The sequence below is a fragment of the Amblyomma mixtum genome, chromosome 2, assembly GCF_055824585.1.
Source record: "Amblyomma mixtum isolate Tamu chromosome 2, ASM5582458v1, whole genome shotgun sequence".
NCBI classification, from domain to species: Eukaryota; Metazoa; Arthropoda; class Arachnida; order Ixodida; family Ixodidae; genus Amblyomma; species Amblyomma mixtum.
The window spans coordinates 107695405-107720162 of NC_143013.1; the positions used below are offsets into that span (position 1 = coordinate 107695405).

The 24758-nt window shown below is 51.1% G+C and overlaps 1 protein-coding gene across 1 annotated transcript in view; it reads right to left on the reverse strand.

Annotated features, from left to right (window-relative positions):
- Positions 1-24758, reverse strand: part of nompB (intraflagellar transport protein 88-like protein nompB) — an 81566-nt gene that overhangs the window by 49271 nt on the left and 7537 nt on the right. The window contains exons 4-11 of the mRNA XM_089569298.1: positions 15158-15275; positions 12739-12820; positions 10992-11082; positions 7972-8076; positions 4604-4706; positions 3066-3180; positions 1977-2226; positions 220-290 (exon numbers count right to left, since the gene is read on the reverse strand). Of these exons, the coding sequence (XP_089425424.1) occupies positions 220-290; positions 1977-2226; positions 3066-3180; positions 4604-4706; positions 7972-8076; positions 10992-11082; positions 12739-12820; positions 15158-15275 (935 nt within the window). The remainder of the gene's footprint in view (positions 1-219; positions 291-1976; positions 2227-3065; positions 3181-4603; positions 4707-7971; positions 8077-10991; positions 11083-12738; positions 12821-15157; positions 15276-24758) is intronic.

Consider the following 24758-nt stretch of genomic DNA (forward strand, 5'->3'; position numbering starts at 1 on the left):
ACAGTCCATATGGTGGCCGCGGCTGGCGAAGGACAGGGTTAATTGGAGAGACATGGGAGAGGTCTTTGCCCTGCAGTGGGCGTAGTCAGGCTGATGATGATGATGAGTCTATAGACTTTATAGACAGAAGTCAATAGACACTCTATAGACTGTCTAAAACATTTTTTGTAATATGCCACCTCAGGAAAGCTGCAGTGACAGCAAAGTGCGCCCTCTCACCTCTCTCGTTCGATCTGCTGGAGCGAGTCGTTCTTGATCTCCTCGTAGTACAGCATCTCTGCCGGATCATCCTGAAAGTAGTAGGTATGTCACGAGGACGAGAAAGTGCACAAGATGTCGTAAAAGTTATCGTGAAAGGGCACTGTAACATGTCCAAATGCATCTCTGAATAAACTTACTGGCAGAGGAACCGGTGCATCAGACGCTTGCGAGTTAATGACCCCCGGGTTTGACCAATGTTTCACAGAATCTCATGAATGCATTATATCTATGCGCACACTTCTATTTTAGGTGCAATATGACGCGACCAGTGCTCTCCCTTTACCTCATAGTCTACAGTGGTCACATGTCCAGCATTTACTAGAAAAAAAGTGGGCGGATTCACAATGAGCGTGGTTTATCATGCGGCACTCCCAGCTGTTTGCAAACGCAGTGTCTGTGTTCCCTACAGAGTTGCAAGCACTCACGAGTAGTAATTACAAGGCAGCTCCTGCGAATAGAAGGAGAGTCAGGCAAGTGCAAACGTTCTTAATTGCGCTAGTTGGTTACTGGTAAATGTAAATGGTATAAATACTTCCAAGTCTAGTGCGTGCCCTTTTCTTATTCTCTTGTATTTACGTTTTTGCGCTATTTAAAATGCTTGACGTCAGTTAAGTTCAATAAAACTCTGACGATGGATGATGAAGCTACAAATAGGTTTGCGGAATCGCCACTCTCACGTATCGCGCCTCGATCTAGTGGAGGTCAGATACCTACGAAAGATGAAGCGTTGTTCGCATCAGATGCACATTTGAAGCGAGCATAGCACTTGCCACAAAAATGGGGAACTCATAAACGTTCCTACTCAGTGATAATCATTCACTATGATCATTCCTACTCAGAAAACTGCGGGAAGTCTGAGGTTCGACTGCCGCAGTCGCCAGCCTGCGCAATTGTTTATTTTTTTTTCTCAAATAACAACAAGCGTTACCCCAGCCAGGAATTCGGCTTTTTCGGGGGGTGATTCGCTTGGGGAAAGAGCCGTCGCCTTTGAATCATGTCTGCCAACCGTTTTCTTCAGACACTTCTCACCAACATTTCACTTCAAACAAATCTGAGCATTCAGCCGGGAAAAGCCTTGAGCCTTTTAGATAGAGCCCGGCACCCAGCGGTACGTATCGAAACCAGAACCTCCTATATACGGTACGGACGCTCGATCCACTATATGCCAGCGATGTCGCAGCACTGCACTGCATTGGGAAACTAGGCTTGCCCTAGGCAACGCACAGCACACGGCGTTTTTGGATTTCGCCTCCTTTGAAATGCTGCCGTCTCGGTGGGGATTAGACCCCACCACCTTGGGCTCAGAGGCCAAATGCCGTACCCACTAAGCCACCGCGGCAGGAACGCCATTTAGGACAGCCTACTTTACTAAATTTATTCCCTCCAAATGACTAATATTTATGTACTCTTAATTTTCATTTCCTGCCCCTGTTCTGATAGGGTCACCTCCGCAATCACCGTCTACTGCACTTCTTATTATGCCGGCCCTCAAAATGTGTAAAGCGCCTCCGGGAAACACAAGCCGAAAATGTCGATTGCCCGTATGGACGCCTGTCGTCGCTCATCGCCGGTCGAAAAAAATGTGCGACCAGCGCGACCCGCCTGTGTGAATGCTCCCTTTATGCCGATAGTAAGAGGCCAACCAAAGAGGCAGCACGGCGTAACGATGCGCACAGCTCCCGTCCGATAATGCCAGCGAGCGACTCGAGGCCCACCTGGTGCGGTTCGAACTTGTCGAACTCGTCGGTGTGGTCGGGCGCCACGTCGAGCAGCTTGAGGAAGCTTCGCCGCACCTTGTCCGCCCCTCCGGCGCCGGCGACCGCCAGGTGGTACTGGCACGCGACCAGGTGCAGGGCGGTGCGGAAGTCCGCCCTCTCGGCCATGATGTACTCGAGCGAAGTGACCGCATCCACCAGCTGCCCCATCCGCACGAAGGCCAGCGCGATGTTCTTCATGATCTTCAGCCTGCGCCCAGATGCATGCGCATGGCTCAACTTTAAACAAGCAGAACATGTAGCACATGCTCCAATTCTCCACAGCGCACATGCAAGAGACATATAGGGAATGAAACACACCACAAAGCGCAGGTCCATCCATGTCTCTTGTACACCCGCTTTGGGGAATAGAAGCACGGTAAAGCTTGTTAAAGCAACTATCCCAGCAATTCGTCTTGAGCGAATTCATTTATCTCGTTGTGCTAGCTATATCAACCGGCTAACAGTAACAATGCCACTGAGCGCACCAATCGTTCATTATCCTGTCCACGCATAAGCGTTGTAATAAGAGGTGCAGCTCTGATTTCCTTTACCAACTGCGGTCTTCACAGAACCGAGGCATACCGCGTCCGATTTATGATTCCGCGCTTAGCTTTTGGCACGAAAATGTTCTGCAGCTCGTACACTCCGAACACGAACACGCCTATGTGGGAGTAAAAAGGGAGTAAGTTGTCCTCTAGAGGACACCCTTTTATAATACGGGTGCGCTCTAGAGGACAACTTACTCCTCTTTTCACTCCTTTCCGTTTAGAGTGTAGTTTCCCCGCTAGTAAACAACGGGCCAACCAAATGTTGCTACGTAACAGTTCGCTGACCCCAGTGCACGAAGGCAATGACCATTTTTGAAATTAGAATAATTTTGTAGCGAAATTTGTTCGCTGGCGGAAGGAAGAACGGCGAGCCGACTTTCTGTGCACTATTGCTCTAGAATAACCGCACTATTTTGCTTTTAGTGAGATTGCATAATGCAGATAGGCAACAATAAGTAGACCCGCAAAGCGTGTCCACAGATATCCTTGTCACGCTAACCTCATGTCCTTGTGGGTGTTGGGCACCTGGTCCAGCGCCATGCGGAAGAACTTGATGGCCTTGCTGTAGTTGCCCTGGTAGAAGTAGATGTCGCCCATGTTCAGCTTCAGTCGACCTGCGACGCAAGGAGGGCGCCAGTGCACGCACATTGTGCTTTGCGCAGATGCCTGTACTTTAGCGTGGACTCCTGAGGCGCCATTGTGTGGGTGCTTCAAGCAGTGGGCCCTGTTCTCACTCTGGGCAATGGCTAGAGTGCAGAACGCGAGTATGATTTTAAGTCAGACAGCCTGAGAGCTTCTGAAAAGCGCTGCACTTATCTTCGGGGCTTCTGTGCTAACGGGGTCCTAACCATTCAGGTGCCGTGTCGTGGAAAAGTTTCGACTGAGCGGAGCTCTTTTAGGCAAACGGAGCTTCCATCGCGCATTATAGTTTTGTGACACGCATGTTTAGTCTTTACACTTGCTCCTACGCTTTCGCTTCAACGACGATGACAGAGATGTGAAATGCCATGGATGGATTGGGCAAATTTCACTTTAGAGCTATTACAGTAGGTATCCTCTGTTCGTGACAAACCATGCAATCAATCGAGACTGCACATAACACGACAGCCGAGAACGGTTCAGCCGTGGTTTCGTCGAGCATTTGGTGTATTCGTGTTTTTTTTTTCTTCATCGCATAGTACTTTGTCTAAAGGGTCAGAAAAATCGAAGTAAATGCCGGGCACTGTGGTCTATAATCATAAGGCGGTTGTTTTTACTGTAGTTGCTGCCACCCTTCAACTCCATTGTTTCGCTTTCCGTTAAATATGCGTTTCTTGAAGCCGTTTAAACAACTGTAAGTGCAATGCACAAAATACGTGGGTGTAGGATGTCAACAACAAAGTGCACTTAATAAAACCGTTCCTGGGAGAATGGAAGTCTTATAAACACGAAGTACGCTTTATAGAAGTGATTCCGTCCCGTTTTGAAATAAGACATTCACATCTTACAAGAGGCTTGATTGTCATGAAACGTGGCGGGGATTTTATTGTAAGGCATAAAGCTGGAAAAATTTTATAAGGATGTTCTTCGTTATTGTAAGACGAAGGTGTTCCTTCACATCCGGCTTTCTTCTGGGAGACAATGGCCTTATATGTTCTGTACAAGTGTTGGGTCCTAAAGAAGCAAATGTTTAAAGAAAACTGTAGCATATAAAAACTTCAACTTCTTTGCCACGAGCGCGACAGCGCACGATACAGCCTTAGCGGCAGCTATAGCGCCGTAGCCATCACACCTACAGAAAAGTTTCACACAATTGCCGCAGAAATTCCACGGAACCTAGTGCACGCCGCCGAGCGACTGCTGCACAGCTAATTAATTCTAGACTTTAATTTGCACTTGGTACGCTCTAAGGCTACGCCAAAGATTCCTAAGCAGCAATCGTAGTCCTCGCAGACTTAAGATTTATGACACCGCGAATTATCAGTGCACACATGTAGGGCCTGTGTGCAGTATTCTATATAAGCGGTATCGCCCTTATACAGTAAACGGCAGCCGCACCTGCGTTCGAGAAGGACTTGTTCTTGACGATGATCTGGTACGTGCCCAAGGCTTCGGTGTACATCTGGTTGTTGGTGTACTGCACGGCCAGATTGAACAGCGCCTGCCGGAAACACATCGGACACATTTTTTTTCCCTCCAAATGCCCGTTCACATAGCCGAAGCAGTAGATGCACTTGGCTCGCGAAATTCCTAAGCTCAACTTTGTGAATTAAACGCGATCTAGTTTTGCTACACAGATAACTTTATTATCTGTCTAAAAAGTCGCCCTCACTGCGAGATGCAAATTTACGCCAGTAGGCTGCGATAGGAGCTGGATTTACTCTCAGAACGGCAAGGCAGCTCGATGACTCGGGCGTCTCGCTTGACATGAATCCCGTTCTAGTAGTCACTCGCTCCATGACGTCAATGATTACTTTTGATGAGAATGATTTTACTCTAAACCGGGGCTTCACACACGCGACAGCATTTTTTCAGAGGGCGAAGTTTGGTGTTGGTGAGCGGGAGGCGCTTCTGGAGGGTGGAGATGGGGTGGGGAGGTGGATGGAGGGTGCCGCTCCTGGACGAAAACTGGCTTTCTCAATTCGTCTTTGAATTCGATTTCGCCTTCGCTTTTTCATCCCGCTGCTTTGTATGCTTCCAGTGGGTGCAGGCCTTGTGTGGGGTGGAGGTAGGTAATTTGGTGCTGGGTGGCGCTTCTGGAGGGTCGCCAAGGCTGAACACGAAGACGCGGCCATTTTCGCCAAGTTCCAATGGCACTGCTATAGCAGTAAAACTGCAACCTTATTTCCCTTGTCCAGTGTGGCGCTCCATGGCAATGTTGCTACATCTCTTCTCCCGGCATATGAGAGAGAAGGCCACATTAGAGAGAACTCCGAATTACTCTGGAGCGCTTTCCCCGAAGCGGCTTTGGGTGTGCACTGGGTGAAAGATATGCGCCAGCAGCTGTCACGAGGTACCTTTTTTTAAGCTCTCAAAGGGGCTCTCAATAAAGGTGTTGTATTCCTGGGATGTTAAAAGGAAGCCGCTTCACGAATATGCTCCAGCAATTTCTTTTTTTTTATTTCGGCGTCTTCGTGCCTTTCCCTCTCTTCTCGTCACTTTTTGCACGCTCAAAGGTCGGTGCTCTTCCCGTACCTCCCATCCCCTCACCCCCTTCTCATCGCATCCATTAATTCCATACCCCCTGCGCAGCGCCGTTGCGGTGATCCCTGTAGAGGAGACAGTTATAGCGCTGCATCCCCCGTCTTTCACTGTACCCCCGCCCCCCATTCTATAATAATAATCGATACATCGCCTCCTCCTACGCTGCCCTCACCACGGGGATTCCACAATGGGGAAGTTTCCTGACCCGCTGGAACGAAGCTGATGACTGGCCGCGACCATGGTATCTGCGTGAGGCCTAAAAGAATCTAACCAGTAGCCATCTCTAACAGAATTACATGCGACAGAGTAGGGCGCGAGCATGAAAAAGTCTCCGGAGAGGACTCCCCAACTTTCGCGCAAGATTTTCAATTATCTGCTGCGTGTAGAAGTGGATTATTTGGCTCAGGTCTCCATGACAACAAAATGTAGTCACTGAGCGAGTTTGTGTACTCTCCTCAGAAAGTGTTTCAGAGCCCCTTTAGGAAAGTAAATAAAGCTGCGTAAATGGTACCTTGGTGCAAACATACTGAGCCAACTCTTTTTCATGAGAACCTGCAACTTCTGAATGGACGCTTTATTCACGAAGCCATTATTTTAAAACTTAGGCAATTAGTATTTGCTAATTAAATTTACAGAACGAAAACGATACTGAAGATTAGGCCACGCGGCTCCCAGGGACCCCCAATCGGTTTCACTGCGGCTACAACACTTTGCCTTTTTTAAAAGCCTGGTTACCTTTAGATCGGACATCTGATATAGAAGATGCTCGAGATGTCGCCGGGGCGTACGCGAAATAATGCGCGCTCTAGCAGAGTCTCAGAAGCCCGACTGGCTGAGTGACCACTAGCGCAGTGGCCAACCCGGAGCCCTTGCAGCTACGAGCCGGACAATGTGAGCGCAAGGAGTCCGAGTCCAGCCAGGACTCAGCCACAGTGAAGCCATCGGGCTTGTCAGCGACCAGTGAGCCAGCTTCAGCATTCCACCCTGCTTACGGTAATAAACGGATGTCATCTGATTCGTCTTGCCTCTCTCTCACTGAGCCTCAGCATATGGTCTGACATCGGAGAGACTCTGAGTCACTCGGAGGCGGTCGTCGTGCAAGCTTCCGGACCTCTAAGGGCAGTCTGGGTACTGGGGAACTTAAAAGCAGCGAGAAAGAACACATGGCCAGAAAAGGTTTTGGCTGCTGATAAGGATTATGAGACGAATAATTAGAGGAGATTAATGCTGAGCACACCAGAACATCCGGTTGATCCCTCAGTTTACGAATAGCGAATACGCGATATCCCGCAAACGTATAATGTATAGTTAATGGATCATGCGAATGATTGCCTGTGAAGCCGAAAATTAGTGGCTAGCGAAGAACCTCGAAATGAGACATCACAAAACGCAGTGAACGATGGACAGGAAAGTGACAGGTGTGACAAGAAACAATGGAAGAGGAAGGCTAATTAGTAATCAAAGGGGAGCTGATGACATAACCCACTAAATTAAGAGGAGGCATCGAGTCAATTTGCGGACGATACGCTTTGCGCACACCTGTTAGCCGGTGGTGTCTGAGAATGACAGAGTAGATTCAAGGAAGGGGAAACGAAGTGGGTGATGTACGCTCAAGCTGAGTTATGAGGTTATTCTACTGGGAGGCGGTAGCCGCAGCCGGAGGGCTGCGTGACAACAGTGAGATACATGTCCAACATTCTAGGATAAAAATTTCGTAGATTGGAAAATTGTAAGGTACTCTTAAGGAAATATTGAAGGCAATGGTCTATTCCTCTGATATGTAGCAAAATCATTCTTCTAAAGGGTTTTCATCGATCGCATTGAAAAGTTAAGACTGACATAGAAAACCAACAGGGAATGCTTCTGATGATATCAAAAGCGCTAATAAACCAAAAAAAAAACTCAAGACTGCCGTCTGGTCATCGGTGGATATATTCATTGTTATAGTGAAATCTTACATTATATGAAAAACTGCGTTCATCAAAGGTTTGCGCATCAAAACTTTTTTTTTACAGAATTATTGGGTATGTGCAGTGTCGACTGTGGAGTTCACGTCGCTGGTGATGATAAGGATGACCCGGTACACGAAACACCCGTTTCTCTCATTTCCGTCTGTTTGCGACCGTTACAAATGCGCCTCGCATAGGAAACAGCCAGTCTGAGAGAGCTCATTTGCGTGACCGAGCAATCTACCCGAGGGTTCGTTTGCGTTTTCAACTCACGCAGTACATGAGGTCCAGGTTGGGCGGGACCTCGGAGGCAGCCTGCTCCCTCTGCCGCGACAGGTTCTTCTCCTTGGCCACTGCGTCCTTGGCCTGGTCCAGGGCCTGAAAGTGGTCGTATATACTTGTGGTCATTGGGGAATGGGGAAAGTGGGCAAACTTGTGGTCATCGAGGAATACGGTACGAGATATATATTGAACAGCTTCACAGCCAGCCTGCAGCCATTACTTGACAGCAATCATGATGGAAAGGGCGGCAACAGTCAGGGCTCTCTTCCGCGTAACTTTTTACACACTGTTAGCCGAGAACCGATGAAATGTGTCTAAACGAAGCATGTTATTTTCGTTACAGATGGTTAGCCCTTGGCCATGCCGTTAAGCCCTAAGGATAACTCTGATACCACTTTAGCGCTCTCTGGTTTAGAGTGTACGCAAAAGCTGTGCTTGATTCGACAGTCAGAGCACATCGAAAATCCGGGACCGGTGTAACGCACGGTACATTCCACATCAGATCACGTAATGCAAATGCGCATGAGCACAAGCTTCTATGAGTTTTCTGCGCCAAGGCATTGGCGCCACACCCTTACTCCCTACATGCTGTAATCCCTTCATTGGTATGCGCGCGATATCTAGGGAGATATTCGAAAATCATTGAGAGTGCAGCGACGATATTCGTAGCTCTTCGCTCGTAAGATTTCACCGTGGTTTGCCGGCTGTTGCCTCCCTATTCATCGCGGCTATTCATAGCAGCACAGCTACAGGCCAAACCGACAACCGAAAACCAATTTTTGTATCAAAATTGTGACGCAACCGTTCGTCGTACACCGTTGCAGGTGGCGTAATATGATTTATCGCTGCTACAGCGTACGTCTCTTAGTCAGGTTAAATGCTAGCTCGTGACAGGTATTCGAACTGAGTGTTCGAATGTTTCATTCAGACCTTTGTGGGTACAGCGTTCGAAAGCGCGTTTTCTTTTCCTTTCTCAGTGCGCAACATGCGTCGAGGCCGAACACCCACAGTGAGACTCCAATGCTTTCGTCTTTACAGCAAGTAAGCAGCCTTGAGTGCACTCTGAATTTTTCCTAGTCTATCCCGAAGACACTGAGCGTTCGGAAAAGCTTTAAACTCTTGCTTGATATGCCCATGCTCAAATTCCGGTATCAAAATTTGTTTTTTATTATACTTTTCTTTTATTATTTTTTGCACATATCGCCCCTTTAGTATCCGGCCCCTGCGCAGAGTAGGATGTCGACTAGCTAAGCACGCTTGGTAAGATCTATGCTTTCTCACTAAAGGCCTGGCTCTCTCTTTCTTAATCGCGGTGCTTTGCTGGGCTGAGACGGGGCTATTTCCATGAAACTGCTGATTTCCTAGACAGTACTTGAGTGCAAGCGTAGCACCAGTATGATGGAAGCGATGCGACCACCGTCCTTCAGACACAAGACCCGTAATCCATGTCACTTCCGGTGCTCCGCATAGCTAGTGCGTCCTACTCGGCTGTGATTCGGAAGAGAGCTGCAAATATGCACAAGTGACACGCTGCAGTACTCTCCTAATAACGTGAATGTCCGTAGGCTTAAAAACATTGTGTACTGCCCAGCTATGTTTGCGAAAGGTGGGGAATTGCCAAGCTTTCGCACTCAGTGCATGGAGTATACCCCCCCACCCGCCACCGGATTGGGGTGCTCTGTAGTGTTCTGTCATTTCAAAACAGCACGATGATGAGCACAACCCGGCGCGCGTATCAAGGGTGCGCATTCCGCATGTGGTTTGTGAAAAACACGTGACGGGCAAACAAGAGCCGTGCCAAACAAGAGTGCAGCCAGACGCAGTATGAAAGGGAACACTTACTTGTACAACAGAACGAAATTTGTTGTCATTACTGCTTTGAATTCCAAAATTTGTAGCGAGTGCCACTCGTGCAAACAAACGAGTAATAAATGGCTGAATTCTCATAACGCGTTCCTGTTCATGTTGCAGCTCCCTGCGCATTTGGTGCTATTCTTATATACTCGTACATAGTCACGAAAGCCCCACAAAATGTAGGAGTGCCAGCAGAGTAGCTGAGGTATCACAAGTGGCCACTGGCACTGCCAATGTGGCAGACGTTGCCAAAAATACCTCACACTGCTCATTTTCATACTGAGAATTCGACCAGCCTTTCTGACATGTCACACTGGTAGCTCGTGCGCCATCCGGTACAGGGCCTCCGCTAGGCGCGTGTTGTGTAGCACAGCTGTGCTACAGGTGCCCTTTGTTTCTCCTGGGCCGTTGGCGGGCTGCCCTGATAGTGATGTGCTCACTATTCCTTCCTGTGCACAGCGGTGCCCAATTTATCTGCGCAGATCTATACCTGCATAAAGGTGGAGTAGTACAGGCGGGGACACTTTTTTTCATATTTTTAGTGCGCTAGCCCTTATAGTGGCCATTCCCCGCATTTAGCCGCTGTGGGTTTGTATGTGTCTGAGGTCAGTTTTGTGGCAGCTGCTCACCTGCCCACAACCTGCCCAGGTATATATTCATATATGTATATATACACCTACCAACCTGCCCACCGTCTCAGGAGGCTGCTCATTTAATCATGAGACGCTGCTCGGGAAGAGCAACCTGGGTCGTAACCAAACCAAAGCAACCCAAGTCCCATCGATGGCAGCACCTGCCATAGAAGGGCACCGGCGCATCGCTTCACCGCTGCATCACGGCGCCATTGTGGCAGGAAGACTCCCAGTGATCTACGAATGGAGAGAATCGCCAATTCGGCATATATGGACATGAACCCATTATCGCTACCCGCACAACTGCCATCCGTGAACTCTGTATCTGAACACCGGAACCAAAGGGAAAACCGAACTGCTAGCGCACCTAATTTGCATTAGGCCTAACGACGCAAATCGACCATCATTGTTTTTTTTTTTCTTTTGCCCCACCAGAACATTTGTACAAGGGATGGCCGGCAGGGGCCGAGCAAATTTCATTTCTCATTCTGTTATCCCTCAGCTGTAAGTGACGCGAGCACTCACCAGTTTGTACTGCTGCTTGGAGGCGGAGATGGAGCTCTGCTCCACCAGCTCCATGACGGCACCCTCCAGCTGCTTGAGCCTTTCCTCGGGGCTGCAGACAGAGGATGTAAGGAAAAGGGGGCGAGTAACAGCGCGTATTTCCTGGTCGCGGCAACGTTTTTCTACCTGGAAGGCTACCGACCTGCAGTATTCCACCCGCCACTTAAAGAAAATGTTGCCCAGGTGAGCTCCAGTCGTAAGAGACGTACAGGTAGACCGCGGAACAGGTTCTCTTGAAAGTTGATAGGTTCTCTTGATCACATTAGTCAATACTGAAAGCTGGGTAGTGCGTTGCGCGATGTACTGTACAAATACAGCCATTACGAAATCCTGCGTCATTCTATGCCAACATATCATTTCTGCTCGGATTGATAGACTCAAGGGCAGTGGATACTACAATCATATAATCTTGAAGGCTTATGGTAAGCCAGTGCAGTGGATTAGGCAGGACGCCAATCATGAAAGAAGGTGGGAAACAAATTTCGCAGCAACGCGTCTCATATTCAAATCCACGATGAAAATCCGCTTACAGGAGTTACAACCCACAACTGTAGGCTCTGAAACCTCATCATTTGCGTACCGACGATACTCGTTGACCTTTTATCGATCTTTTTCGACATTCCCATCGTATACGACCACCAAGAGTGAGGAGGATCCTCAACGCTCATTTCTCTTTCTTTTTTTACAGGCAAACCAATCCAAATCATGTGTACGGCTCAGTGCTTCTTCCCCAAAGACCATGTAATGCATTTCATGTTAGGTGGCCGTTTCTTCAGAACGAAAACAAAGTCTCAAGCAAATTCACTCCTCGGTACGGTGAAACATCACGATTTCTGAAGGGGATTCAACACAAGCTCCCAGAACCTTCTTCGACGATGTCCGCCTGGCTACTGACTAGTGTCAGGTGCGCTACCCTCACTTAAAGACAGATCATGCAACTACGATTAGGAGGAACTTTGCGAAGTCAGTCCATTTTGGGGGGAGGGGGGCGGGCTGCCCCACAGACCCCAGCAATCGTGTCGCTGTGCATCACGGGCGGTTTGCAATTACTCGTGATACCTTTCTTGCGCATTTGCATCCTGGTGTGGAACAAGCTTCACGTGATCCGAACTCTTGTAAAACTAAAGGGCAACCATACAGTTTGAACGCCCCATGCTTCTTTCGAACTTCATACAGCGAGCAATTGCCAGTACTCTTTATTCTGTCTGTGCTCATGCTGACGCCTGCTGCTGACATTTTGCCAGCAGCTGCGACAAATACACTGATACACGTGTCTGTCAGCGCATGTGTCTGTCTCTTCTTCTGTCCCGTCCGTCAGCGCTGCTTTGTCGTACCATTCAATATCACGTGTTCTTGACTCAGCTCTCCAAGCTGTTTTTGACTGCCCACCGACGCTTCGGTGCCCACATGCCGCTTTCCTAAACTACTGGTTTATTGGGGTTTAACGTCCCAAAGCAACTCAGGCTATGAGGGACGCCGTAGTGAAGGGCTCCGGAAATTTCGACCACCCGGGGTTCTTTACCGTGCACTGACATCGCACAGCACACGGGCCTCTAGAATTTCGCCTCCATCGAAATTCGGCCGCCGCGGCCGGGATCGAACCCGCATCTTTCGGGTCAGCAGCCGCGCGCCGTAACCACTGAGCCACCGAGGCGGGGTTTTACTGAAGTACTGCTTTTGTATTCAGGAACGACACGCTGTCACTGACCTGGTGCTCTCCTTGGAACTGCTAAAGGAGGGCGTCGACGTCTTGGCTTGTGCCAAGGGATCGAAAGTGCTGCCCACCGGACCTGCGAAGGTGAAGAGACGTGGCACCGCTCGCGTACATATTTCAATGGCGCCTCTGTGCGGATCTCAAGAAAGACTAAGATAACAACTTCATTTCCTGATCCATTCTCATAACGCAGTGCATTCCTCAAAGTGCATTCTCGGATACCGCTCAGTTGCTGCGAACAGCAGTATCAGTGCAAAGTCCGGCGCTATACAAGCCACTTCATACACCCCGCTACGCCAAAATGCGAATCCTCCCTCAGCTACGCCTCCCGTTACCCCGAACAAAGCTGAAATTCAGCGGCCATCTACTCTTGCGCACGGACACTTCCCACAAAAATTAGTAGACACCCCCTTGCCTGCTTTCACTTCATTTTCAGCGCACATGATGATACTGCTTGCTTAAGTTGTTGCTAGAGGTATTAACCAGAAAACGTCAAAACATTCTCGTCTTTGTTAGTTGAGCGTAAACGGGGTTCTAATTAGGAGCAAGGACAGGAGGTGGTGGAATCATTTGCTGACGTATCTAAGCGTGCACCATTTGGAAATGGCCGCTGACAGTGGATGTCTCAGTCAAAAGAAGTCGTTTACGTATGAGTTCCCTTGCCCTCCCCAGATGGACCGCTCAAATATTGCAACCAAGCGAGGAAGCGAGAATGCGGAACGCAGAAAAAAGGGGGCGGGTGGGGGGAGGGGTCGCCTCGAGGAAGCACTGTCCGGCCTAGATTAACTTTCTTTAGGAGTGGATTAGGCTAATCACTGCAGTGTCCATTAATAGACCTCGATGTGGGCCTTCATGCCGGAGGCCTGCATGGCGGACACATAGCTCCTCTCCCTTCCGTAACCCCGTCCGACCTCGTGCCAGCCTCCTTTCGATAAAGATTATAGCTTTAACCTCGCTTCCAAGGAATCCAGGCTATGCTGGTCAACTCTAGGGGGTCGCCTCTGCCCCAACGTTGCGTAGCGCATAAAGAACAAAAAACAATAAAATGATCAACCCGCACAGTGAGCTTCTTGGTTTCCCAGCGGCTGGTGGAAGACTATGGTCTCCGCTCAATTTTACAGATACATGTAGTGCTGTCACGGTGGTTTGTTATCTGTACCATTCTAAAGAGTGTTATTTGTTTGCCACCGCCCGCAAACAATCCTATCACATTTGTCATCACGGGGGCTAGTACCATTCCGTACTGTCACCAGATGAAACTTCTACGTAGTTAACAAAGGGTCGCAATCATGCGCGACCAATTCTAACGCGTTCGGACATGGCCGGAAAGGGCGAGGGGGTTCTAACAAAAGGAGAAATTTTCTGTTCCCCAATGCACCTCCTTTTTTATGTGAATAATGTTAAAAGTTGCACGGAGCATAGCTGACGTCCCTCTCTCGCCTCTATTTCCTTACACAGGTGCGCGGCGCATGACGTCACAGTTCGCCGCCGCCGGCGCGCGAGGAGCCGCGCCGGCCCAACTACGCTCGCCGGCTCCGTGCGTGAATGCGCATGCGCGACAACCGGAGAAGGGCAGCAGATGCGCGGCGCATGAGAAACCAACCAGTCTAAATACTGTGTAGGCACCATTCAGGCAACTGCGTGTTACTTTACCGATCATCGGGCAGAGTTTATCTGTGTCAAAACAATTGAACAAATAAACAATCTGTTTCACCGAATACTTCTTCAATGCTTAACATTATAGTCACAACAACAAGCTCGACACCATGGTTAACCAGGGGGGAACTGTAACTCTCGTTACGTATATCCTGGCATAGCTGAGCTAAGCCACTGCCAATTTTAAGGCGAAAGCCTTTAATGGCTCATGCTCGCGGTGTCCGTCCGTGCGCTGGAATCGTGCCAACTGAGGCATCTCCTCCGCGCAGCGGAGCAACCTCCTCCCCTGCTTAGCAACCGGCGCGCCGGTGGGGAGCGCAGCTGTGCATAGCAACCGTGACGTCACACAGTAGCGGTAGAACGAGCGCGCGCGCGTCGGCGGTGGCAGCTGCACCGCCGTTCCTTCGCCAGACGTCTCGTTGCAGTCGAATGAGTGAGACGCATGGCTCCGAAATGGCCCAGTGATTCCGCGCCAAACGGTTCAGGGAAGCGGCAGTGGGTTGACCACAAGGCTTTCCCCAAGCACACTTTCGAATTTCCAAAGTGTCTTCGACAATGTTTTATTCTTCTGATTGTATTGAGAACCTGTGGTACTGTATTGTACTGATAATCTGGTCCTGCTTGAGCCAAGCACAGAGGTGTGGAGTATTTTGAAATAAACAAAGAACCAGTGCACCGTAGAACTATTACGCGGAGATGAGGGCATGTTTCCTTCTCGTGACCACTGCGCGTAGTTCGCACGGGTATCCATGCCCACCTTGCAGCGCTGCCGAGGAGTAGCCTGCTCCACGCACGGCGGTCATGGGCCGCGAGCTGAAGCTAGTAGCCGCCGTGTTCAGCCTGGACGGGGGCACCACCGACGTCTGGCCGCGGAACTGCGCTTTGCGCCGGGGCGCAAGAGACAAGGAGGAAAGAATAGGCATCACATCTTTGCAGGTTTGACTGCTATTGAGACTAATGTACCAACATGTCAGGCAAGGCAACGCTACCTCCCCATGATGTATTAAGAGGGCTGGGTTCCGCAGAGCTAGAAACTCAGGCGAGGAATCGCAAGGCATAACTGAGCACATAAAAGTGTAAAAAGCACAGCGGTAGGACTGCAAACTGGTGTGAAAGGAAGCTAAAGCATGACCTTCAATGGTGTTGGAAGGGAACAAAGAATTGTGGCAAGAAAAGGAGGAGGCCCATTCGAAAAAAACCATTGGGTTCCAAATAGAAATTGCGAGTTGGGACCAATAGACGATATGCGAAATGCGCAGCGCCATCTCTCGGCGCTCCGAGAACTAAGTCCTCCATGTTGGTACGGTACAGAAAACGAAACCGCGGCCCTGCGTTGGGTTAAAACGGCTGCGCTTCGTTTGAAAAGTGGAATGACGATGCGCTCTTACGCTGTGCTGTCCGCTATGCAAAGAAACTACGATGCGTGCCAGAACTAGGTGCGTTCCAGCTTTTCGCTTTTCTATTTTTTCTTTACTCTGTCCCAACGTTTTAGTAAAAGCAAATGTCATGTGAGGTATCGTGTGTCAGCAAGCCATTCAGTGCACAGCTTGCGCTTTCTGCGCTGATTTTTCACAAAGCTTTCTAGGTGATTTGCGTTTACATTAAGATACGGACCACATCCTTTGTTGCCTCTGATCAAAATTAGAAGACGATTTTGTGCATTTATTAACTCTCCGGTTGGGCGTGAATATATGTAGACGCATACTTGAGCAACGTAATAGAGACGGTAATTTTTTTGAGCGAGCCTACGCCTGTGTTCCTCAAGCGTGTATTCCAGTCGCGAAGAAGCACGTTCATTAATGTGCAGGTAAATCGCGGCCATGGGCACTCAGTGCGCTCCATCTAAAAACCTCGATTGCTCATGCCGTGGAGTACTAAGCGCACTCGAAGAACCACACGCACATTGCTGCTTTTGTTACGTGTTCAATTAAGTTTTTCCCGTGTTAGATTAGTTTTGGAAGGGCTAGCAATCTCTCTGGACTATGGGGTTGTTGCAAGATCCCACACATTGTTTTCTTATAATGTCGTACGTGATCGCGCCCGCATATGTTATGCGCGTTAAGGCGTCTTTGTGAAGCAATACATCCTACGTATAAAAACTGAGATGCGAATGCTTTATTTTTTTGAGGATTCCTATACATTCGATATCTCCGGCGGCGAAAGTCTGAAAAAAAAATAGCTACTTTATTGTGAAGGCGGGACGCATTTCCAAGCTACGTGCAACATATTGCCACCGTACGAACCATTCAGTGGCGCCGAACCGCGGCCGAACTGTTTAAGCTGGGATTTGCCAAGCCTTGGGCACTCGAGGTGCTCGAACTATAGCTCGAAGAACGTCGTCTTCCTCGCTCGAGCTGCCTGCTGGCTGGCACGCCCACCTCGTCGACTTAGAACCTGGTCTGTTTCTTGAACCGTTTGTCGGTGACATATTTGGTGGAGCAGCTGGGTAGCGTCCCATGTACTCTGACTGCGAGGACTCTCTCGACACCTGTTCTCCACGCGTGGACACAACACCCGTCCACAAAGCGAGCCGCCGCCTGCGAGGCCTACAACCAGAGTTCGGCCAACTGACAGCGCCGGTAAGAGCGGTAAGAGCCATGACATCAACCGCGGCTAGCCAGACAACACAGAGTTCCGGGAATGCCCCGCCATTCGTCCTTCACGCACCTCGGTCGCCGCCACCGTTCCACGGGGACAGGTTCGAGGACGTAGAAGACTGGTTGGCCAGCTTTGACCGAGTGGCGGGCTTCAACGAATGGGACGGCGAGCGCAAATTGCGCAACGTATACTTTGCGCTGCAGGACTCGGCCAAAACATGGTTCGAGAACCACGAAGCTTCCTTTACCACCTGGGAGGCTTTTCGCCGAGAACTCCTAGCGACGTTTACTACCAGCGAAAGAAAAGAAAAGGCTGCAATCGCTCTGCACTCGAGGTCCCAGCAGTCCAACGAGAGCGTCGCGATGTTCATCGAGGACATGACGCGACTGTTCAATCGCGCCGACCCTGCTATGCCACAGGCGAAGAAGGTGCGCCACTTAATGCGCGGCGTAAAAGAACAGCTATTTGCCGGACTCGTCCGTGACCCGCCAAGAACAGTGGCCGACTTCACGAGGGAGGCAACGAGTATCGAGCGCTCTCTGCAGGAACGGGGCGCGCACTACGGACGTGAGGCTACTGTAGCAGCCGCTTCCCAGTACACGCCTACGTCGCTGCCCGCCAAGGAGCTTCGGGAGCTTGCTTGTAAGAAGCGTTGTGCGTGAGGAATTGGCGAAACTTCGTTTTGAAGCTCCACAGGCCAATGTCGCTGCCGTAACCGACATGGTCCGTGACGAAATCCGACGAGCTGTGCAGCCGCCCCCAGCTCCACACCTGGCGCCCTCTGTTATGACGTACAGCGAGGCACTACGAAGTCCTGGGCCAGCGAGGCAAGCCTTTCCCCCCGCCGTTCCCATGCCAGTGCCATCTCTGCAGTACCCGAGCGCAGCAGTACCATCTGTGCCGCAGGAGTACAGGCCCCCCATGAGCAAAGCCCACGTGTGGCGAACGCCAAACAATCGGCCGCTCTGTTACCACTGCGGGGAGCCCGGCCACATCCTCCGTCACTGCCCCTACCGGAGAATGGGTTTAAGGGGGTTTTCACCTGACGCACCTCGACCGCGCTACGGTGAAAGACCACTTGATATCGAGCTGTACCTGGCTGATAACGTGCAGTCCTCGACCCCGCAGCGGCGTCAGTCCCGATCGCCATCCCCAAGGCGGTTCTCTTCGCCCGGCCGCCCGTCGTCCTCTGGCCAGTTCAGAGGTGCGTCCCCACATCGGGAAAACTGAAGACGGAGTCCTCCGGGGGTAGGGCCGCCGCTACTGAACCGTATCAAGAGCCTCCATCCGAAGATTCGCCGCGACGCTCCGACCAACGACGACCTGACCCGACGACCTCAACGACGCGCTGCGACCGACTGGTTTCTGCCGAAATTCCGGTATCCGCCGACAACCACGACGTTACCGCCCTAGTGGATACCGGCGCCGATTTTTCTGTAATGAGCAGTCGGTTAGCCACGGCCCTGAGGAAGGTTCTGACCCCTTGGTCTGGGCCGCAGATCCGGACAGCTGGTGGCCACGTCGTAACTCCGATCGGTGTCTGCACTTCACGAATCCAGATCCGCGGAGTTACTTTCCCTGGTTGCTTTGCTGTGTTACCCGAGTGCTCCAAGGACCTCATATTCGGTTTGGTTTTTCTTCAGGAGTACGGTGCCGTTATCAATCTGCAGGAGCTAATCGTGTCGTTTTCCACCCAAGGCCCTGTCGACGACGATACTGAGCCACGCAGGGCTAAGCTGTGCGTCTGTGACGACCAGGTAGTAATCCCGTCAAGAGCCAGCATGTTTGTTACCGTAGAGTGCGATAACAGCCCCAGCACTCGTGGCATCGCTGAAACCAACATCTCACTGCTCCTTGGTCGGCAAGTCTGTGTAGCTCGCGGAATTATTAAATTGAACAGTGGGCGAACCGAACTTCTGGTGACCAATTTTGGTTCTGCACCTCAGTGTTTGCCTGGCAAAACAGCTAATGCGTATTTCGAAGAACTTTGTGAATTCGCAGGACAGCACGCGTTGTCCGAAATCCGGGCATCAGTGGAGGCACCGACGACCACTCCCATCAAGACCGACGTGAACCCGAACCTCCCGTCTCATCAGAAACGCTGCCTGGAGAGCATTATCGAATCTTTCCGCGACTGTTTTGCATCGACCTCTAAAGTTAGGCAGACTCCGCTCACAAAGCATCGCATTATTGTTGACGCAAACCAGCGACCGGTATACCAGCCGCCTTATCGGGTCTCTTCGAAGGAACGTGACGCTATTCGCCGACAAGTTCAAGAAATGCTCCAGGACTACGTGATACAGCCGTCGACGAGCCCGTGGGCATCGCCTGTTGTTCTTGTGGCGAAGAAGGATGGAACCCTACGGTTCTGTGTTGATTACAGGCGTCTAAACAAAGTCACCAAAAAGGACGTTTATCCTCTGCCGCGGATTGATGACTCCCTGGACCGGCTACGCCACGCCACGTATTTCTCGTCACTAGATTTACGTAGTGGCTATGGGCAGATCGAGGTGGATGAGCGCGACCGGGAAAAGACCGCCTTTATTACACCGGATGGTCTGTACGAATTCCGGGTGCTCCCTTTCGGACTGTGCTCGGCTCCTGCCACCTTCCAGCGGATGATGGACACCGTGCTTGCCGACCTAAAATGGCAGTCCTGCCTCGTCTACCTGGATGACGTTGTCATCTTCTCCGCTACGTTCGAAGAGCACCTGAGGCGCCTGCGCGCCGTGTTCGCCGCAATTCGTTCGGCCGGTCTTTCCCTCAAGCCCGAAAAGTGTCACTTCGCTTTCCAGGAGTTGAAGTTTCTGGGCCACATCGTGAGCGCTAAGGGAGTAAGCCCTGATCCCGATAAGACTGCCGCCGTCGCTGCTTTTCCCATGCCAACCGATAAGCGAAGTGTGCGCCGCTTTCTGGGCCTCTGCGCTTATTATCGGCGTTTTGTGCGGAACTTCTCCCAGATTGCTGAGCCCCTCATCCGCCTCATGAAAGATGCCGAACCGTTCTTCTGGGGCCAGGAGCAACAACAGGCCTTCGAAGACCTCCGCACTCGTCTGCAAAGTACGCCCATCCTTGGCCACTTCGACGAGTCAGCCGACACTGAACTGCACACAGACGCCAGCAACATCGGCCTCGGTGCGGTCCTTGTGCAGTGGCAGGATGGTCTCGAACGCGTAATCGCATACACAAGCCGCACCTTGTCACGCTCGGAGGCGAACTATTCCACCACTGGAAAGGAATGCCTGGCAATTGTGTGGGCAGTGACCAAATTTCGCCCGTACTTATACGGCCGCCCTTTTAGAGTCGTCAGTGATCACCATTCGCTGTGCTGGCTGGCGAACCTCAAAGATCCCTCGGGGCGGCTTGCACGCTGGAGCCTTCGCCTTCAAGAATTCGACGTCACCATCGTCTATAAGTCCGGCAGGAAGCACAGTGATGCCGACTGTCTCGTGCTCCTGTTGAGGACAACGGAGCTGATCCTGACACCGATTTTGTTTTTCTCGGCGCCATCTCCACGTCCGTCCTCGCTCAACACCAAAGAGACGACACTGAACTACGGCCTCTCATTGATTATCTTGAAGAAAGAGCTGAGTCTCCACCGCGAATCTTCTCACGTGGACTGTCATCGTTCTGTTTGCGCGATGGCGTTCTGTATAAGAAAAACTACCACCCGACGGAAGCTGTCTATCTGCTCGTCGTACCCGTGGTCTTGCGCGACGAAGTCCTGCAGGCGTGCCATGATGACCCATCTTCTGGTCACCTGGGTTTTTCCCGCACTTTGGCGCGGATACGCCAGAAGTACTACTGGCCCAGGGTTGCTGCAGTTGTACAGCGTTACGTCAGAACTTGTCGCGAGTGCCAACGTCGCAAGACGCCACCGACTAAGCCAGCCGGACTACTGCAGCCTATTGATCCGCCACAAGCCCCCTTCCACCAAGTTGGCATGGACTTACTCCGCCCATTTCCACAGTCCTCGCTGGGTAACCGCTACATTGTGGTCGCCACCGACTACCTCACCCGGTACTGTGAAACTAAAGCTCTCCCTCGTGGTACTGCTGACGAAATTGCGAAATTTTTCGTTCAAAACATTGTGCTTCGTCACGGTGCACCGACCATCGTTGTAACTGAGAGAGGAACGGCGTTCACCTCGGCCCTTACGCAGGAGGTTATGCGCCTTAGTGGCACCTGTCACCGCAAAACAACCGCTTACCACCCTCAAAGGAACGGACTCACCGAACGGCTCAACAAGACGATCGCCGACATGATCTCCATGTATGTTGACGCAGACCACCGGAACTGGGACGCCATACTTCCTTACGTAACATTCGCCTATAATACTGCTCTGCAAGAAACGACGCGCTTCACTCCATTTTGTTTAGTGCATGGTCGCGAAGCCACCACCATGCTGGACGCAATGTTGCTTCCGAGCAGTACTCAACTGTTGTGGGTGCTGACCACTTCGTTCGTCACGCCGAGGCCGCCCGCCAACTCGCTCGACAGCGCATCCGGCACCAGCAAACCCACGACGCTCGCCGCTATAACCTCCGCCACAGAGCTGTTAGTTACCAGCCCGGCGAACAAGTCTGGGTTTGGAGCCCAATCCGCATGCGTGGACGCTCCCAAAAGCTTCTGCGGAGATATTTCGGCCCCTACGAGGTACTCCGCAAAGTCAGTGAGGTGAACTACGAAGTTCTTCCCCTAGGAACAGTTCGCTCCTCCAGACGGCCGACCTCCGAAGTCATCCATGTCGCCCGGATGAAGCCGTACCACGCCCGCTAGCGCTTCAGGCGTGTCTACAGCTGCCGCCGGACACATGCGGCGTCCCTTATGTTCGTGCTGCCCACTGCTGCGGCACCGAGTCGGTGCCCTTCAGAGAGGGGAAGCGATGCCACCGTACGAACTATTCAGTGGCGCCGAACCGCGGCCGAACTGTTTAAGCTGGGATTTGCCAAGCCTTGGGCACTCGAGGTGCTCGAAGAACGTCGTCTTCCTCGCTCGAGCTGCCTGCTGGCTGGCACGCCCACCTCGTCGACTTAGAACCTGGTCTGTTTCTTGAACCGTTTGTCGGTGACAATATTGTACTGAAAACTCTTCAGGCCACCAGATTTTATCGTTGTGGCAAGCTGCAACAGCTTGCTTCGCAACAAAGAAATTTGTGTAGGTTTGGGAGGAAGCGAATTAAGTGTCGGAGGGAACCGAACATGCGAATTTCACCCCCGCATACACAGCTTGACCAGCGTATCGAGTCCGTGCAGGCACCTACACCTGTACGCTCTTTCTCTAATCAAGCCGCCGCTGTAGCTCAGTGCTTATCTGAAAAAAAAAACATGCGTATTTGCTTACAATATTTTGAATTATATGTGCCCACTTTACTCTTGTTAATATCGACTGACAACATTGCAATACTCGCTTCAACTGCGTCTTAAGCAAGACGTGGTTTCAACGAATTGCGGTGAAAACCAGCCGGCGCCGGGCTCTGAAACGGTGACGTTGAAAACCGCGGATGTGCATTGTACATTGCACTAAAGGAATCACATTGCGCAGCTGGTCGAGGGTCCTGTGTGAATATACTACAATGCACGAAAAGAAGTTTGTGAAGACATCTGTGCACTCAGCGCAAAATAACCGCTCGCTACCCCACCAGTTGAAATCGCGTCCACCTGGCCGTGATAATGAATGATGCTTGAACTGGTGCTTTAATGCGCGAATTAAAATGACAATGGCGCTGAGTTCGACTTGCCAACACGCTTCCCAGTGCCGATCATCAGCGCCAGACTTCAAGCGAAGCTCAGGACGCGGTAGGAGGAAGTTGGCGCTTACTGAAAGCACCTACATTTGTTAAAAGATCAGCAGTGAAAACAATGCAGCAGCTGAAGCTTGCCTGTTCAAATTTCACGCGCAAGGTTCATGACAGCTACACCGATATCAAAAATGTACGCATAGCAAACGATGCACCTGCTCGACGAGCTCGCCCGAACCAAGATGGAAACCGGAAGTTGTGAGCGCGGTGTTGCCAGACCACCAAGCAATTTCGCATATCGTCTATTGGATATTTCCAAATGTGTTTCCGACACCATTGGAGAATACCAATTGGAAAATACCATTTAGATTACTCTAATTGGCCGACGCCAAATGGTCAGCTCCAATTGGACAGGCACCAAGTGATCCACCCCAAATCAGAGACGTCATTTTACCTGATCCAGTAGACCTTTCTCGGCCTACGTCATCAGCGCATGTGTTTTGGTTAAAACCAACGAGTCAATTCATTTCACATCCAGTTGTTTCCAGTTTGATTCGAATGGTGTAGAACCAAGTGGATTTTCTCCCAGGAGTTTAGGAGGCGCTGTGCGTAGAGCGCTAACATTTTGAAGCGAAAAGCTTCACTACCCGCACCCCAGCCGCGCTTCGCGTGAGCCGTCGGAGCCAAGATTTGCCACAGCTGCGCATGCGTGAAACCGAGTGACGTCACACGCGGCACAAATAAAAAAATAAATAAAATACAAACAGTGCTCGAGAAAACCCTCATATCTCAGTGGTGGTGGTGGTGAAAACTTTTATTTTGGGAAAAAGAGTTTGTGAGCCACAGAGTGGCCCCGCTACATGGTCGGCGTCCCTAGTCCGGGACACCGCACGACGAGGCCCCGTCTCTCGCCCGTTTCACCAGAGCCCTTTGGGACTCAAGCGAGGAGCAGTTGAGGAGGGCAATCTCCCATGCCTCTCTGGAAGGGGTAGGGGAAGGGGGGAGGTGGGGATTTTGAGTACATGCCCACACCATGTGGAAGATATCACAGGTCTCCCCACAGTGTGGGCATCGCCCATCCGTGTTAGGATCGTAATGTTTTATTATTGCTGGACAGAGTAGAGTACCTGTCTGCAGGCGCCTTAAAGTTCGCTCCTCCGTCTTACTCAGCCCTTTTGCAGGGGCCGGGAAAAGGCGGTGGTTGTCGCTATAATGTGTTAATATTTCCCTGAATCGCAGCAGCGGCTGGTTAGTCTCCGAGCCAGAAGAGCTGGGATGAGGAGCCCGGTGAGTAAGCGCTCGGGCAGCCGCGTCAGCGGCCTCATTACCTCGTAAGCCCTGGTGGCCAGGAGCCCAAATGATTCGTTTGGGTGTTGGATCAGTGGCAGTCCGTCGTAGAATACAAGCAGCTAAGGGGGAGATCTCCCCTGCCAAGTAATGTTCACATGCTTTTCGGGAGTCCGTGATGATTATTCTCGAATTGGCGTGGGCGGCAGCAAGCGCTATCGCTACTTCCTCGGCCCGCATTGAATTCGGGGCTCGAAAGGAGAGTCCATCAACGTGCATTTCCTGGTGAACGACAGCGGCCGAGTAAAATCCCGTGGGCGATGGCCCTGCTACGTCAACATAATATACACCGGGTCGGGAGCCGTGTTGTCTCTCAAGAGCCCGAGCCCGCGCTTGTCGTCTGTTTTCATGCATGTCGGTGTCGACACCCGAACCGCGCCGTAAGGGAAGGAAAATTAAAATTGGTTTTAAAAAAAGGAAACGCCTGCCTCTTTCATATCTTGGTGCACACCCGAAAGGAATGGACACCACAGTACATGTCTCTAAATCACCCTTCTAAGACAGCACCGTATTCATTACACGCGCGTCTCCTCCTCCGCCCCCGTACAGGCAGTGTGTGGACGGCCGAACGCATCCACCATTATCGTGGTGCTCCCAGTGCATTGTGCGCCACCTGCGACAGCCACGACGTCAAACCAAGCACAACTCCAGCTTTTCGCTTTTATATCCAGGC